This window comes from Rutilus rutilus (assembly GCF_951802725.1).
Source record: "Rutilus rutilus genome assembly, chromosome: 5".
Lineage (NCBI taxonomy): Eukaryota > Metazoa > Chordata > Actinopteri > Cypriniformes > Leuciscidae > Rutilus > Rutilus rutilus.
The window spans coordinates 13,576,605-13,594,028 of record NC_140213.1 but is presented as its reverse complement, the minus strand read 5'-3'; the positions used below and the strand labels follow the sequence as shown (position 1 = coordinate 13,594,028).

Sequence of the window (17,424 nt, the reverse complement as noted above, 5' to 3'; positions counted from 1 at the left end):
CATTATTTAATGCCCAAAAAAAGCATGTCTAGACGCTAATTTGCGCTGCTCTTGGTTGATTGTGTTGGTTATTATGGAAATGATCCAGCTGTGTTCTTTCATTTGCGTGTCGTCAGTAGATCACAAGCTGAACTTTCCACTCTCTTCAGCGCTTTTTTGGAATTGCGCTCTCTCACGCTAATTTGCCCTGTTTACTTGACTGGCCCACACAGAGCCCTGACCTCAACACCATCGAACACCTTTGGGATTTAATGGAATGAAGATTGCGAGCCAGGCCTTCTCGTCCAACATTAGTGCCTGACCTCACAAATGCTCGACTGGATGAATGTGCAAAATTCCCACAGAAACATTCCAAAATCTTGTGGAAATCCTGCCCAGAATAGTGGAAGCTGTTATAACTGCAAAGAGGACCAACTCCATATATGGCTTGGCCATTTACACCTCTTTCATCCCACTATACATGAATAATCCACCTATAATCTTGTCTTGTTAGAAAAAAAAAAGAAGAAGAAAAAACTATTCTTGGGACCTTATGTGAATTCTTACAAAAAAATATATATTATGGAATAGAATAGCTCCTGCAGCAGGTGGATTATAGCAACATGTAGAGTCAAGCTACATCACACAATTTAAAAGATTAATACTACAATTTTACTTAAAGCTCACTTTAAAACACCATCGAGTATTTGTATCATATTCCGGTCACGTTTCAAAATGGTTTTAAGTCAAAAAAAGATGTTGAAATATGTTATATTTAGCATTTTATATTAAGCTAAAGGCTACACTTTGCCTAACATGCATACTGTAAACATTCTTTATTCATATGAAAATACCCCAAATTGCACGAAAATCACACACAAACCACATATACTCGAAATCGTGCATTTATTAGCTTCTTATTTCAGATGGAGAGATTTGTCTTTAGCTTTGTCTTACTCTGAGCTCAGAATGAGGAATTAAACAGGACAGCGTCATGCAGAAGGGCAGGATTATGGTCACGTTGAATCACGTGAGATGATTGACAGCTGTACAGCGAATGAGAGAGCGCTGAGATCATAACTGACAGGAGAGACAGATCTCGCTGTGTTCGCTGTTTGAGCTCTTCAGATCACATAATTCAGTGGTAAATTAATAGAAATGTTATTCTGTGTGACGAAATATTTTAGAAACATGATAATAAATCGTTATTTCTCCAAATATGCGCACCATTGGACTAAGAGTCCCTGACGGATGCTGTATATTGCATGTATGTGAACACAAATAAACCAGACACATGAATGACTGCTTTATGAGTGATGATTTCTATTCAAAATAACGAACGTTACAGATTAATTATTTTGCACTCCTGGCATAAATTAAGAAATTAATGTCACTGCAAACCAGTTTTATCATAAACAGTGGTCAAATATCGAAACTGGAGTCTTACATCTTTCTAATGATGCTCAGTTTGTCCAGATCAAGTAAGAGTGTGATGTTTTAACGAGTAATGAATGTTGAACAACAATAATCTGGGGCCGTCTGAGATCTTTGCCGGGAACCGAGGTTACATTAGTAAACGAGTACGTTCCCTTTCGAGAACGGTCACTTTGTATTGTACAGCTAATACGCAGTGGGGACGCAATGTAAAACTCTGCACAATTAGCAACTGGCTGCATACAACTGGAGCCTAGGGAGACTCCGAGGCTCACAGAAACAAGCCACAACAAACCCCAACATAGTGACAGTAACCAGACGTGAGTCGGGTTTCATGAATAAGGGTGCTGGAGCATAAGAGCCAGGCTCGCTCCAAACATAAGTCCCAGGACAATTGTGCTTATGGACAGTAATAGGTACACTGATAAGACCAGACATCGTCAGGTCTAATTATCATACTGAGAGGACTCGAGCCTGCAGGCAAGGAACCTCCATATTATAAAATCTCGCAAATCTGGATGGCGAGGACCAGCTGGCCACCGCACATATGTCTTGAATTGGTACACCACTAGACCAAGCCCACAAAGAGGCCATACCTCTCGTAGAATGGGCTCTAGCGCCTATGGGGCAAACCTGACCCACGGCCTCATATGCTAGAGAGATGGCGTCCACTATCCATCTAGTGCCTCTAAGCCTCTGCTTCGTGACCGGAGCCCCTTTGGTGCGGCCACTGAAGCAAACAAAGAGCTGATCTGACTGCCTAAATGGCGCAGAACGCTCCAAGTAGACCTTTAGAGCCCTGACAGGACAGAGCAATTTAGCCAGAACCGGGGGACCTGATACCCTTGAGTTGTGTTTTGTGCACATTTTCTCGCCTGGGCTGTGACAGGCCCGACACAGAGATAGGGTGACAACTGAGGGAGGGCCGCCTAGTGAAGGGGGACCGATTACCCGTGTGTTGTGTGTGTGAAACATACTCTTTTTATGCTTTATTTGGGTCGCTGTTAAAACAGCGTTTGTTTGTATAGGCGCGTGCAGTGCAACAGGCCCATTGACTACAATGTAAAAATCTCCAGCCGCCTGAACTGAACAGGGAGCTGTGCAATTTAAATGAGCTCTTTTCGAGGGCGGTCCGGCTAGAGCGAGACTCGGACCCCCTCTCTTTCCTCCTGTGGCTAGGAGGGCTTCAGCGGCTCGGGGTCCAACACAACGGGTTTTGGCGGCGAGGCAGCAGGTAGCGCTTAGCTGATCTTGAGCGATGATGGGTATCAGCCACAGGGCGGGCTGAGAGACCCGAGGTGCTGGTTTCGCTGGCTGAGGAGGCGGCGTGCTCTTGTGGCGGCTTGAGGCAGAGCTGGAGCGCTTAAGCAGGAAGTGCTTCATAGCTTGTGAAGATTTCTGTGCCTCTGTAAATCTCTCGGAAAACCCCTTCACAGCCGGGACAAAGAGACCGGTGCTGGAAATAGGTGAATCGAGTGGCCTTTGTAGCGCTAGGTCTGTGGCGCTGCACAGGTCACGGAACGCCTGAGGGTTTGGGCCAGACTCGTCCATTGCCTGGAGAAGCTTGGCCTGAAACACCTGCAACACCGCCATGGTGTGCAGAGCCGATGCAGCCTGACCAGAAGCAGAGAAGGCACATCCAGCGAGGGCTGAAGTGTTTCGGCAAGGCTTTGAAGGGTGAACCGCTCTGGAACTCCAGCCAACAGCAACAGCATGGGCGGGCATAGATGGGCGGCGACTGCTTCTTCGAGCGGAGGCAGCTTCTCATAACCTTTTTCCACTGCGCAGTCGACAGAGGAGAGCATGGCGGAGGTAGAAGTGCTCGTGCGTGCTGAGTACGGCGCGCGCCATGATTTCGTGAGTTCGACGTGGACCTCAGGGAAAAAAGGCGCTGGCTTGTGACGGGGGGCCTGCTGACGCCCTGGCAGAAACCATCCATCCAGCCGACTTCTAGGTGGCTCCTCAGGCGAGGCCCATTCGAGACCGAGGTCTGAAACGGCCGCAGTGAGGATACGCAGCATCTCAGCATCCGAATTAGTTCCGGTAGCAGCAGCGCTAGCACCAGACTGAGAGAGGGCGGTGTCAACCGAGCCCGACCACTCTTCCTCAGATGCAGCAATGGAGAGGCTGTCGTTGCATTCTTCGTCCGATCTGCCGAAGGAGACGAGACCTGCCGCTTGAAGAAAGGGGCGTTGGTCTGCCTGAGTGAACAGGACCGGCGAAGGAGACTGAGTTGGAGAAAGTGAGGCACGCGGGGACGTGGCCGGCGTGGGCTCGCTTAATTCCATGTGCTCAGGCTGCCGTTGGCTGCCGTGCCTCTTCTTCTGCGGCTGAAGTAGTGCCAGAAAGGGAAGTGCAGGAGGAGCGATGTCGCCATCTCGAAAGAGAGCTAGCCGCGTCCGCAGCGTTGAGATGGGCAGGCTCTCGCAGCGAGAGCAGCCCGCGGCAGAGAGTGCAGCTTCAGAGTGGGCGGGTCCCAGGCACGTGGCACACTCCGAGTGCCCATCTTCCTCGTGCTCCGCATCCGTGCTCCGACGTCATCGAAAGGGAACACTATTTTGTCAAGTGGCTAACATAACATAATCAGATGCTGCTTTATTTTTAGTAACATGCAGCATTTTCTCCATTATACAATTTGTTTTAAAATTAATTGCATGCCATTTAGCAACACAAGCCATCCAGCATTTATTAATGATATTCTAATATCAATCTAGCTTACTGCAGTGAGCAACAAGTGTTTCATAGCAGCCGCCGAGCGAACGCTCAGAGTAACGTTATAACATAATTTTCAACAAATGTAAATGATAAACAGTGCTGCGTTACCCCACACACGCTTGACCTGAAGAAGCATAAGCAGCGTAATATAATAAAAGTTCCGCTGCTTTCGAGCTGTGTCTCGCGCTCGTCTCTCATTAGCAATCGCTCCAGCGGCCTCGTTCCACTCCCACAGCACTCGGGGATGCTCTTCTTCATACTACAGTAACGTTAACAATCTCATCCATGAATATTGTTTCTGCCCGAGTCTCGTCGGATTCTTTTCCACTGGCTGTGAGGTGAAAACAACAACTCCCATGATTCCGCGGTCAATCTCTGCGTCATCAAGCTACGCCTTTGTTTTGAATAGGTGACCTCTAGTGGCAAAAAACGACATACTGTGCCTTTAATGTCTATGTATTTAGAATGCAATGACATTACAGTCCCTGTTGGTGTATGGTCTGGTGTCCCAATACTTTTGTCCATATACTGTATCTTAACTATCAAATTGTAACTGGTTTCCTACCAATAATGTCTTTTTCCCTTTTCAGTTTTTTTTTTTTTTTTTTTTTTAACATGTAGCCTAAGTGTTCTGTTTTTATACTTTTATACTTTATAATTTATAATTTATACTTAATACACACAAACCAATAATAAAAAATAAAAAAAGTTGGTAAGAAGTCATTTCAGATGCTTGTCATAGCCACTTAAAGCATGAATTGCATATTTAACTAATAAAAAGACTAACAACAAAAATGAGTCACGTAAACACGTTAGGCTATATGCCCGTTGTTCCGTTTTACATGCAAACCAATAACCCGACACAGAAGCACGAAGCGGCACTGGCCAAATAAAACTATTATTAACGAAGTGTGTAATAATAACAATATTAGAGATTGTTCGGTGCGTGTACCACCACACTTTTTACATTGAAAGGTTGAAAATTAAATAATAAAAAGTACGCGGATGAAGGATAACTGCGATCACAAGGTAAATGTACAACAGATTGGTGTAATCTCTATATCAGAATCGGTTTACAGCTTTTCGTGTCATGCGTCTCTTTAAATGTCACATTTATAAATAAAGATGCTGACATTCGACACCAACAGACATGACTGTAACGCGTAACATGCAATGATTTTTTAACATGTTAACTGGTTACCTTATTCATTCCGTTGCCCATGATTCATTGGTCCATACGACTGTTGTAGTGGTTTTCATGCATTAAGACCTCAGACTTAACATTGCATTACAGAGAAACGACACGTCACTAAAACAAATATTTCGCTATTTTCAGTGGTATTAAAGCAAATTAAATTCAATGAGAATTTAAATGAAAACAGTTGCTGTGACACGGCTTCCGGAATTGTCTTTTTTTCTTCTTCCGGAATTCTGTCGAAATCAAAACATAAAATCTTTCGACGTCATAGTAAATAACCCTTTCATGACTGTGACAACGTGACCGAACTTAATTCGTCCACAATTGGGCATAAAATGTCATGGTATCTCAATAGGACAGACCTTGTCTCACTCAGACTACACCAAAAGCGTGGCAGACAAGTGGTAAAAAAAAACAACAAAAAAAAAAACCTTAGACCATTCATGCAGTGATTAATTCTGGTCCTGGAGACCCACAGCACGGCACATTTTTTGTCTTCTATATTTTATCCACTTGATTTAGAATAGATATTCCGCTCATTAAGAGAGAACTCCATGAACAGAGCATTTCGGATAAATGAGAATAAAAAAAAAAGTACTGTGGGTCCCCAGGACCACGACTGAAAACCACTGTACTAGCCATCTGCAGGTACAGATTTGAAATCTATACAATAGTACACGCAACTGTATTTTAATCCCATAGCATTGCATTTTAATTAAATTATTCCTAAATAAATGTAGGATCCAGGAGATTCAAATCTACCAATTGCTGCTGAGTTAAAGCATGGTAAATTCCACATGAAACAGAAGTTGTGATAATCTTTTGTCCCTATTGTGGTGTATATCCGAGTGATATTAACAGCTTCAAAAAAAAAAAAAAAAAAAAAAAAAAAAAATTTGTAAGACGGGAATTGATTTTGTCCATCCAGAATTGATTGGATTATTTGTCATTGCTGCCATCTCGTTGGTGACAGGTTGTCCTCCCCTTGCTCAGGTAAACGTCATCAGAGTTGTTGTTGCAAGATGGAGGGTTAAGTTATTTTGATGAAATATTATATGGGCACATGTATTATAAAAAAAAAAAGTGCACTGATAATTTATAATACAGCAATATTTAATTAAAAATAAGAATTGTCAATTTTGATTTCATGGTGACTGTTAAAACAATCTAAAAAATAAAAATACTGCACAAGTATGTGGACAGACAAAATGAGAACACAATCACTTTGATACATATTGGAATTTTATTTATGATACAGAACCATAAGAGGAAGCAATCTTCCAAAATCATTTTGAGGTAAAAGGTGGACAAATTGATAAATACAGACTTATCTGTTTATTGGATGACTGGTTAGACGGGGTGGGCCTGGTCCAACAAATCAACATGTACAGAACTATTTATTTCTTCCAAGCATTGTTTTCATAGTCCCATTTGGCTGAAAAGCCCTCCACAGGGTTGATCCTCATATCCAACATCCTCTGGAGCTCCTTCTGCTTGTGTTCGGGGTCAAAGGTATGTGGGACATCTCCATAAACTAAACGGAATACAAAGGACATACAATAATTTGATGTTTCCACCTTCAATAACTGTACACAAGTATGATCCGGGATGAGATGATCAGCAATACTTTTTATGAGGCATGATAAAGTCAATACAATTTTTTATGTTTTTTTTTTTTTTACTTACCATACTTCCTCTGCCACAATACAACTAGGCCAGTGAAGCCAATGAAAAAGAAAATTCCTGCAACTACTGATTTCCACTCTCCTGTTCCCTTTTCCATTTCAGCGAAGCTCTCTTTGAAGCTGATACGATACACTGAAAAAAAAAAAAAAAAAATGGATGTAATTAATATATTAAAGTACAAATTCGAAACCAATAAAGAAGTCTTCAAGAATAATTATATCACACACATGCAATCTTTTCCTCTTTGGACAGCACAGCCCAGGATCCCTTCTCTTTTTCCTTCAGAGACTTCTGTTCAGGACTCAGCTGCTGCACAAACTTGATGTCAGGAAGGGGGTTCTCCCGCCGATCAAAGTATGCTGGGAGTGTGTAGTCCTCAACCTTAGCAACTCCTGAGGTGACAATTAAAACAATCACAATTCATATATTATATATATATATATATATATATATATATATATATATATATATATATATATATCAAGGGGCAACATTCTCATCTGAAAAATGAAGCCTACCCGGAAGTGCGAAAAACTGCAATACATCGAAAATCCGCTAGGGCAAGGTCCCAAAAGGGAGCAAATGTCCATAGCCCCCATGTTAAAATGTCCGTTTTCACAGCATAAATTCATGTTTTTACAGGTTGGTCCCATGGACTTTTATTGTATTTTTTGATAGGTTCCGAGTGCCTGACAACGGCGAGGGTAGTGAATTTTTTTCTAACTCGTTAGTTTAGATCGTATTTAGATATAAAATGTATGACAAATAAGGGCGTGGTTAACTTTGATTGACAGCTTGATTGACAGCTTAGGCTGCGCCAACTGGAGAATGACAACATAAGAAGCGCCATTTTTTAACACATTTGAAATATAATACTACTGTTTCTGTATCATGAAATGTAGTTTTAAGAGTTTTTCAGGCGTGAATGTAGTTGTTTAAAGCTCAAATCTGTGGTTTATTTAAAGATTTATCCAGCGATGATGACCGGGCGCTCGGTGCATGTACCCCGCCTGCAACAGCTTTTCCTCGGCTAGTCGTTCGCCGCTGACCCTGGCGTCTCTATAGTGGTTAAACATGAGGTATAATTCGTTTTGTGTAACGTTATATCTAACGGGCGATTTTTGGTTTTGTGAATCTATAACTTGTTCCCTGGCCAATCGGTTTGGCTGAGGGGAAGTTTCATAACTTTATAAGCTATTTAACTTTACCGTTGTATGGTTAGACTAGAGCACTGACTTTGTATGTTTGACTGAATTGTTTGCTTTATTTGTATAGTAGACTAGGTCGATTTTCAGATAATGTGACACTAGAGCTGTAGCGGTGCGTCGATGACGTCGACGCGTCGACGCCAAAATTACGTCGACGTCATATTTTTTGCGTCGACGCTTCTTTATTTATTATCTATTTATTTTTTTGCACCATTCCCGGAGGTACAGCTCGCCACACACACACCGCCCGCCGTGTTATTCTGCCATGTTTTCTCCCTTTCTTTCCAAACCGCGACAAACGCCAGTCTCCTTTCTCTGCAGAATGCCACAAATCCGCTCAACCAATCACAGCGCACCATTCCACGCATTGTAAACAGTAACGGTGGCGCCCTGACACCCGGCATCCTAGGTTTCCTTATCTACTTTGCACTTTTTGATCAACAAACAAACAAAAAAAATAATACATTGATGAACCTGTGGTGGATTCTGCCGTAGGGAAGAAACGTAAGCCATCGAAATCTAATCATTTACGTGAGGAGATTAAGAAGATGAGGCACGCGGGAGGAAGAGAAATGCCGACTGTTGCTTGTTCTCACACGACAGCGTCAAACTTCTGTCGAATGCTGACACGTTAACCCCAGGGGATCTTTTAAAAAACTTTCAATTCTTGTACTCAAAGTCAACGAAAACCGAGCAGGACCTAAGCCATTTTACAGCTGATCGCCGTCAAAAAAAGAAGGTCGCCGTCGTTCAGAAGGTAGTATTTCTAGCGATGGCTGATTGAATGTAGCCTATGTTTAGTCCAGATTAGTATTGACCGAGTTCAGAGGCTGTCATATGTGGATCAACTTACTTTGTTGTGTATTTTCAACAATTTCAATGTGAAAAATAACTTTTATATTGATTCAATGGATTAATTGCATGAAAAAAAAAGGATTTATCACATTTATACTATATTATTCAGAAGTAAACATTGTAGCTGACAGTGTGTTTATGTCAGAATGTTTATTTTTAAACCACAACCTTCTAAGTGCTTCTTTTACCAATATATTTAACATATCTTTTGCATTTCTCATCCAAACAACGTCAAACTTGGCACTGCACTTACTCGTGCCCAGACAGCTGTCGAGTTTGAAATCCATCGGAGTAACGGCTCGACAGAGATATGCGAATAACAGACAGGATAAATAATTCCAATTAGTCGTTAGATTAGTCGACTAATCGATAAAATAATCGCCCGACTAATCGTTTAATTAATAATCGTTTACCCCAGCCCTATGTGACACCCTTGGGCATTTTTTAGTAAAAGTTGGCAAACAGACTTTTCTAAGGGTATTTTTTCTGCTGAATTCATTTTTGCTGTTTGCCAAGCTGTATCTCTTATGTGAAACTCAGTAGAGCGCAAACTTCAAGATGACCTCTAAAATGTCAGGAAATTCTTTACATCATTCATGACATCAATTAACGAGAAAGTTTATTTAGGTGGGAATTAAGATACTTGTATGTGACAATGATAATTGCATTATTTCTTATTGTAGTCATGAAAATATCTTATTTCAAATGGACAAACAGAATATCTAAAATGCGATTTTAGTCATTTGTTTGGAGTCACATGCATACTATTGTCTTTGGATCAAAGTGTGTGAATTGAGTTCAGAGTTATCCAAGAGGTTTTTTATTCTACTTTCTACTTTCTATTAATTTCTGCAGTTATTTCCACACATCGTATTTTTCATCAGAATAAATTTTTATATCCAAAGAGCGACATGAACCAACACAAAATATTTCCAGTTGTGGAATTGTACCCATGAAGTTGGTCAGATTATAAGATCACCAATTATGGAAGCTGTGTGTAGTTTGAAGCCTGACCGGTCAATGTCATTGGATACTTGCATTATATGCCAAGAATCCAAGAAAGATAAGCTATACAATGTGACAGAACACGGCCTTTTGATACTAATAGCAGCTGCACAAAGTGGGGACAAGCTTCACGATCCTCAACACAGAGAAGCAATTGACAGAGTGCTTCTTGTCCAGAACACAGAACAGCACGTGGTCTGGCATCGCTTGTGCTATGCGTTCGCGGTATCCCCATCCAGAGCGCTGGTCTCTGCATGCGTGGATAATCAACGAATAACCATTGCTTTGCCAGAAGGGGTCGTGAACACGATCACGCAGTCTAGAGCTCCTTCTACGAGAAGACTCTACGCGTCTAAATGGTCAGTGTTCTCCAAATGGTGCGCTACAAAGAGCCTGGACCCACGCACATGTGGGGTTTCGTGGGTGCTCTCTTTCCTTCTAGAGCTGTTGGACAAGGGCAGGTCCTCTTCCACGCTCAAAGTTTGCGTTGCGGCTATTGCAGCGTTTGCAGAGTCTACGCACGGCCGCGCGATAGGAAGGAACGAGCTCATCATCCGCTTCCTTAGAGGAGCCAGGAGGATGAATCCCCCGCGACCCCCCTCGGTTCCTATTTGGGATCTTTCTCTGGTCCTAGAGGCCCTGAAAGCATTTCCCTTTGAACCGTTAGAATCCGTGGACCTAAAATACCTTTCGCTCAAGACCTTTTCTGATGGCTCTGTCATCAGTAAAACGCATGGGGGATCTACACACACTATCCGTTAGCCCCGCGTGTCTCGAGTTTGGACCAAATGACTCTAAATTCATCCTCAAACCGAGACATGGCTATGTCCCCAAAGCGATGGGCACTCCCTTCAGAGCGCAGATCATCTCCCTATCGGCTCTGCCAGCATCCGATAGTGAGGACAGTAATAACCTCTTATGCCCCGTCAGGGCGCTGAGAGTTTACATCACACGCTCCGCCGCCTTCAGGCGTTCTGAGCAGCTCTTTGTTTCGTTTGGTGGGCGCACCAAGGGTCTCGCCACCTCGAAACATAGCCTGTCCAGATGGATAGTGGACGCTATCGCAGCAGTTTACGCGTCCAAACACCTGCAGTGCCCTATGGGCATCAGGGCCCATTCCACTAGAGGCATGGCCTCGTCGTGGGCTTGGTCCAGCGGGATTTCTATTCATGACATTTGTATGGCAGCAGGCTGGGCCTCCGCCTCTACATTTGTTAAGTTTTATAACCTGAAAGTTCCCGCCTTGCAGGCTAGACTTTTATCAGTCTAAGTGGTGTGTATGTTCTGCCCAGTTTGTTCGTGTGCAGGCTACTCTCACGTGACTATTAGGTCTTCTGGTTGAGCTGTACTAAGGGCGATATTCTCTATACATAGACCGGCGGAGCCGCTCTGTGTTTCCCTATGAAGTGCTTATGCACATGTGTTGGCCGCCTGTTTCCCACATGTTTTGTGTTCCCCCGGGCTTCCCTGGGACTCATGCAGTGGATGCTCGGCACGCACGGCGTTGACAAGTGGTTCCCGTAGCGTAAGCAACTTACGCAATACGAGAGAACCTCTAGTAAGAGAACGTACTTGGTTACCTAATGTAACCTCGGTTAGTCACACTACTGTTTGGAATTGATCAGCTGCAACTGCGCCTTAAGATGTACGAGTGCACGATGTAAATGTAAAAAGTCTCGTCTGCGTTGCTGTGCTACATGCAAGTGCAAGACAAGTGATGCAGAATGTAGCAATTGCTGAACTGAATAAGAGCACTGCTCTGTGTTGTTGTGATCATATTGGAGAATCTTGTTGTACCATTGTTTAAATAACATTACATTTTATATGCCATGCAGTTCATGTTTTAGTTATTATTCAGCTACTGTTATGTCCAACTTTATAAGGTAATTTTAGGCCAAGTTTACTGTGTTTATTTCCTTTATCTGTTCAAAGCTAATGTTAGTGGTGTGACACATTACCGTGATATGTTTTGGTAATTTGTTAATTTGTCTCAATTCTTAATATTTACAACCAATCTTTCTGAGAATATCTTTTTCATTAATAAACCAAAAGAGAATTTAGTTTGGTTAAATTTAAGTCCTTAAACTTGTTTACATGGACATGTAAATGTTGAAAAGTAATAAACACTCTTAACATAATGTAATAGGATGATGGTTTAAGATATAGGCCTTTTGCTGCCACCAGCATGATGTTGATGTTCTTACATGGACATACTCAAATACACAAAATTACAAGTCAGTGTTTACCAGAAATATTGTAAGACAGAATGGCTAACTTGTTCTGACTATTCTGTTTGCTTCCTTTACTCAATAAATGCTATAGCACAATAAAAACAGTTTATCTTTGAGCCAGTGCTGAGAAATTTGCTCATTTTGGCATATGAGGCGGTCATCTTGGATTTTGCACTCTACTGAGTTTCATGTAAGAGATACAGCTTGGCAAACAGCAAAAATGGATTCAGCATAAAAAATACCCCTAGAATAGTCTATTTGCCAACTTTTACTCAAAAATGCCTGAGGATTTTTATTTAGGCACATTTTTGTGATTTCAACCTGGTCTATAGCTTCTTATACCTTTTACTTATACTTTTATAATGGCTAATATTGATAAAACTGAAATTTAACAAAAAGAGACTGGGTTGAGTTTTGTCATTTTAAATTTTAATACAACGAAGATGATCTTTATGTTGTTTACTGCAAAATCTGTTGTTTAGTACAAATGCACATATTGCCTGGACCATATTAAAATGTTTAATATTTTTATATTATATTTAAAACGAAAAGAGGCAGGTTTGTGTTTTATATTTAGTTTTTTTATAAATAGGCAAACGTTATGTGCAGTGAATATAATCAATACGCGTTGCCTGAACCACATTTGTGTGGCTATAATGTTTAAGATTTCTTTAAATGAAAACGAAAAGAGTTAGTATGGTGTTTTATAACATATTTCGTTGCCTAAAATATACTCAAAGATAACCAGAGTAGCAGAGCGAGCTGAGTGACGCGCGCTGTGTCAGAAGGTGGGCGGGGTTAGGATTTCCCAAGATTTCCCAAGATGGCGCCGCCCATACCCCCCATAAACGGCTTCAAAACCGTTCTTCAGAAAGTCTATGGGTGACGTCACAGACGCTTTGTCCATATTTTTTACAGTCTATGATATATATATATATATATAAAAAATATATAAAAATATATATATATATATATATATATATATATATATATATATATATATATAAAAATATATATATATAAAAAAAATATATATATATATATATATATATATATATATATATATGGGATGAACAATTTCCTTAACGGCAATAAAAGAGTTTCCCCCTTTTTTCCACCTTGCTTTAAATCATCTACAAAGCATGTCCACTGGCGCGAAAGCAAACTTTTTTAAGTTCATTCCTATGGAAGTTCATTGCGATGAGTTCAAGCTCATAAGAATGAACTGAAAACACTCGCTCTCAACTCAACTTCCATAGGAATGAATTTAAAACACTCACTCTCCTCCGCTCGCTCGAATTAGCAACAATTCGGGGGCGGCATTTGCTTGAATAGTGGGTTCATTATTATTCTTAATGAAAAACACAAGAGTACAATGACAAACTATTTTACAAAGCACAATGTTTTTTTATTTTTATTATTGTGAGTGTACACAAATAAAAATAGACACTTAACAGTTTCTTACTCTTCTCTGTATGACCATAAATGACAGAGTATTTTAAGTTGTTTCCACTGTTATAATGAGACAGAATCATTTGGCATTGAGCCGATTTGTGTCATGGAAGTTCAGTGATTAAATACGCATGTCCTGGAAATGGGAAGCTTCAGGTGCCACTTAGGCTAGGTACTGTGTCCTAGTAAAAAGGTGAAGTAGGGTCAGAATGTAGATGGCACATTTTGTTTTAGCTCATCTCTCCGTAATTTCTTGAAAAATGTAATATTGAACCTTGTATATCCGCCATTGTAACTGCATGTTAATGAACTCAAGCGTAAAGTTTAACTAATTCCTGCACAAGTTTTATTTTGTATTATTCAATTTATTTTGTATTTTTATAACACAATCAGTTTTCTAGCTAATTGTGACCAAATACCTTTCGTTTTTATCAGCCCTACAAAAAAAAAAAAAAAACTATGCAAGAGTGCAATTCTGTTTACACTGAAGGACTGTTAACTACCTCAGAGGGGACTAAATGCCACTAGGTGGAACAAACTGTAATTTGCACAACTGTATGTTCAAAACAAATTAAAAGAACCCTAGCATTTGGGATTTGTTGTTTTTTTCTGTTGTACCGAGCTCGTATCGAACAGTGACCCCAAAACCGAGGTACGTGATTTCTACACCATATATACGTCCGCGATCATTAATGCGATATGGCTCAACTTGTCAGTTAACTACGGCTCTGTGTTGTAAACGACGCTCCATCTGAAAGCAGGTGATGGCGATTTACTACTAATCAAGGAACCGGCTTTACTAACGAGATGCGCCTAACAATGTCATGCGATATATCGCCCAGCCCTAATATATATACCAACTGAGGCAAGTGGAACGGTTTGTATGCAACTTACCATGCCCACCACGAAGGCAGATGGAAGTGGATAAGGCCCGTTTACCAACGAGACGAAGTGCTCTGGTTGCCAACATTCTGTGTGAGAGCAACGACGCAAAAGGTTAATGAGAAACTACTATTCTTATTTCCAGAAAATCACAACAAAACAAATAAACATTAAATAACATTTAAAAGGAAACAAATTAATATATTCTACACCAGTTACCAGTATGATCTGTGTTTAAACTCATTATGTGTACATTGTTGATGTATGTGGTCTCCTGAGAAACATTAAAAATTATGTGATAAGTCGTTCACTAAAAACTGACATGTCAGTAATTTTTTCCTCGCTTTACCATGGTACCGTCACACAATTTATTGATATAGCTACCTTAAAAAGGGTAAGGGAGCACATACTTGGCCCGATTTGTCATGACACCGGCTAACTAACATTACAAGGTCATATCTTTATTAGAAGTTTTTAAACAACATAAGCATTACATTTAACACTATAATACACATAATAAACCAATGAACACCGTGAGTGTGTAACCTAAAGTCTATTTTAATCTGTTTTAATACCGTGCTGGATAGAGTAGGACACATGTAAGTTACCGGTCTACTGCTAATGCTAAAATATAGCACCAGTCACCATCCGCAGCAACCTCAATGTCACTACCACAATTTCAAAAATTCTCAATCGCTCGCTCGACACACAAAGCAAAATAAACAAAGCTTTACTGATTCCGACATTGAAGAAACCATAGCTATCAAGATAAATCCGCAAACATAAAAAGAATTATGTCTCACAGACCTAGCGCCTCCGTTTGTCGCTCGCTCAGGGTAGGATAAAGGAAGTGAGTCAGAGAGTGAGTGACGGCTGTGACGCGAACAGGAAATAGATGGGCAGATCATTATGGATGACGGATTGTTCAAATGTTCAAATCAAATATTTTACATCATATTGTGTTTTATATATTGTTGTGCATACGAAAAATTTATATAAAACATGTATAAATAAAAATAATTGCTTACATTAAGATTATTACAGTTCCCTTCTCTGAAACCCACCTTATTCATTTCAGAGCAGCACTATGACAGGTATTTTTGCAGTGTTTCAGCAGAACAATCCAAAAACACATAAAAAACATATTAAACTGCTGAAGAGATGTATGTCTATCCCTCACAGCCTCGCTTTCATTCCCGTAAAAAATGGCGCTGCTGTGAATAAGATTGCGTCAGAGAACGTCGCGTCTTAGTAGGCTATTAATAGGCTTGTTCGACTTGAACCGGCGCTGCACAGACCGATCGGTGAATGACATCAAAGTACCGCGAGAGCGAATGGAGAGTAGACGGCTCCTTATGCTTTTGAATTGCTCTCGCGGTACTTTGATGTCATTCACCGATCGGTCTGTGCAGCGCCGGTTCAAGTCGAACAAGCCTTATGTCTCCAAGCTGCTGTACGTAGGCCGTCCGTCATATAGGAACGGTCAAATCAGATCTGTGACTACTCGAGAGCAAGTTGACTGTGCGTCTGGTCTGCTACCTAGTTATTATATATCTATATCTGCAATAGACGTTAGAAGACAACAGCATTTAGTTACGGTGACGCATTGCTGCCACATACATATTGTTTTTTCCACTCAATTATGTCGAAATAACGAGATCTTATGTCGTTAAACCGACATATTTTCTTGGCCTTATAAGGACATGTGTAGTCATGTACAAAATATGCCTTTATCCACATAAAATTGATAGCCAATCATGTCTTTATCATACATCTACGTTCAAAAAGCTGAAGAAATGCAGCCCCCAATGGACATTCATGTTAAAAGATCAAATTCTGTACACACCTCATTAATAGCAGATGAGCCCAGAATACTCATTGCGTTTAACTGTAAATTAGGCTAAGCGTTTTCCTCCTATAGAAAACCCTTATAATAAAGAAAAAGCTTAATGTGGCTTAATAGGCTACTTCAGTGATAAAGATCAAATGCTGTACACACCTTATTAATAAACCTACAGAAAAGCAGATGAGCCCAGAATATGAACGCAATGCATTTAATTACACGTTAAGCGTTTTCATCCCATAGAAACCCTTTATTATAAAGAAAATATAGGTGGCTCTTGTGTCTTTCTTTGGGAGGATGGCAGTGCGGTGCACAGCAAATCCTTTAAATGGTATATTCAATGCAAAACAAAAATGAAAAATACAAGTAGCCAATAAAATAAACAAATTATTTGGCATTAATTAGCCCACAAACAATATTCATTTTAAAACCTAAACGAATTTGTTTAAAGAAAAACATCAGCGTTGGGCGTTTATCTGTAGGCTATAGGCTAAGTGTTTCAGCCGCCCTTTTCAAACTGGCGCAAGAAAATGCAACAGAATTTGATTTGTTAAAACATGAAGAGGACTTATCAGTCTGGCATGGCCGCTCTCTCTAACGTTAACCTAGATAAATGCTCGCTATTATTAAGCGCATATCCGAGTGTTTGTGTGGAGCGCGCACTGCATGACATGGAGGCGCCGGTGCCATCACTCGCATTTTCCTATCAACAGTGGAAACAACTTAAAATACTCCATTTCTGGTCATACAGAAAATAATAATACATCAGTCGCAACTACTTTTATTTGTGTAAACTCACAACAACAAGAAAACGGTGTGCTTTTGTAAAAGAAAAGAAAACGAACAGGGCGCGCTTCCATGATCTCTGTGAATTGGAGCGCGTCTCAAAAATGAACTGAAAAACAGTGTATAGACAAGCCTCACAGACATGAGAAA

At 40.6% G+C, this 17,424-nt stretch overlaps 2 protein-coding genes across 2 annotated transcripts in view; both read right to left on the bottom strand.

Annotated features, from left to right (window-relative positions):
* The window catches only part of dusp22a (dual specificity phosphatase 22a), a 96,448-nt gene extending 90,703 nt beyond the window's left edge, over positions 1-5,745 (bottom strand). The window contains exon 1 of the mRNA XM_084409017.1: positions 5,330-5,745. Coding sequence (XP_084265143.1) covers positions 5,330-5,350 — 21 coding nt within the window. The 5' untranslated portion in view covers positions 5,351-5,745. The remainder of the gene's footprint in view (positions 1-5,329) is intronic.
* An 801-nt stretch (positions 5,746-6,546) lies between these two features.
* Positions 6,547-15,566, bottom strand: cox4i1 (cytochrome c oxidase subunit 4I1). Its single transcript, XM_084409383.1, has 5 exons — positions 15,453-15,566; positions 14,658-14,734; positions 7,240-7,404; positions 7,013-7,144; positions 6,547-6,860 (listed from the first exon to the last, which is right to left on the bottom strand). The coding sequence occupies exons 1-5, from the start codon at positions 15,551-15,553 to the stop codon at positions 6,724-6,726; spliced, it is 612 nt and encodes a 203-aa protein (XP_084265509.1). The 5' UTR covers positions 15,554-15,566; the 3' UTR covers positions 6,547-6,723.
* Between the last annotated feature and the right edge of the window lie 1,858 nt (positions 15,567-17,424).

What these genes read in the sequence shown, in the direction of transcription:
- cox4i1 (XM_084409383.1), bottom strand. Translation starts at nt 15,553, where the DNA reads ATGATCTGCCCATCTATTTCCTGTTCGCGTCACAGCCGTCACTCACTC. An exon ending in CAAAGAGGAAAAGATTGCAT is followed by an intron (nt 7,145 to 7,239) that starts GTGTGTGATATA and finishes TTTTTTTTTCAG; the next exon opens with TGTATCGTATCAGCTTCAAA. An exon ending in ATTGTGGCAGAGGAAGTATG is followed by an intron (nt 6,861 to 7,012) that starts GTAAGTAAAAAA and finishes TATTCCGTTTAG; the next exon opens with TTTATGGAGATGTCCCACAT.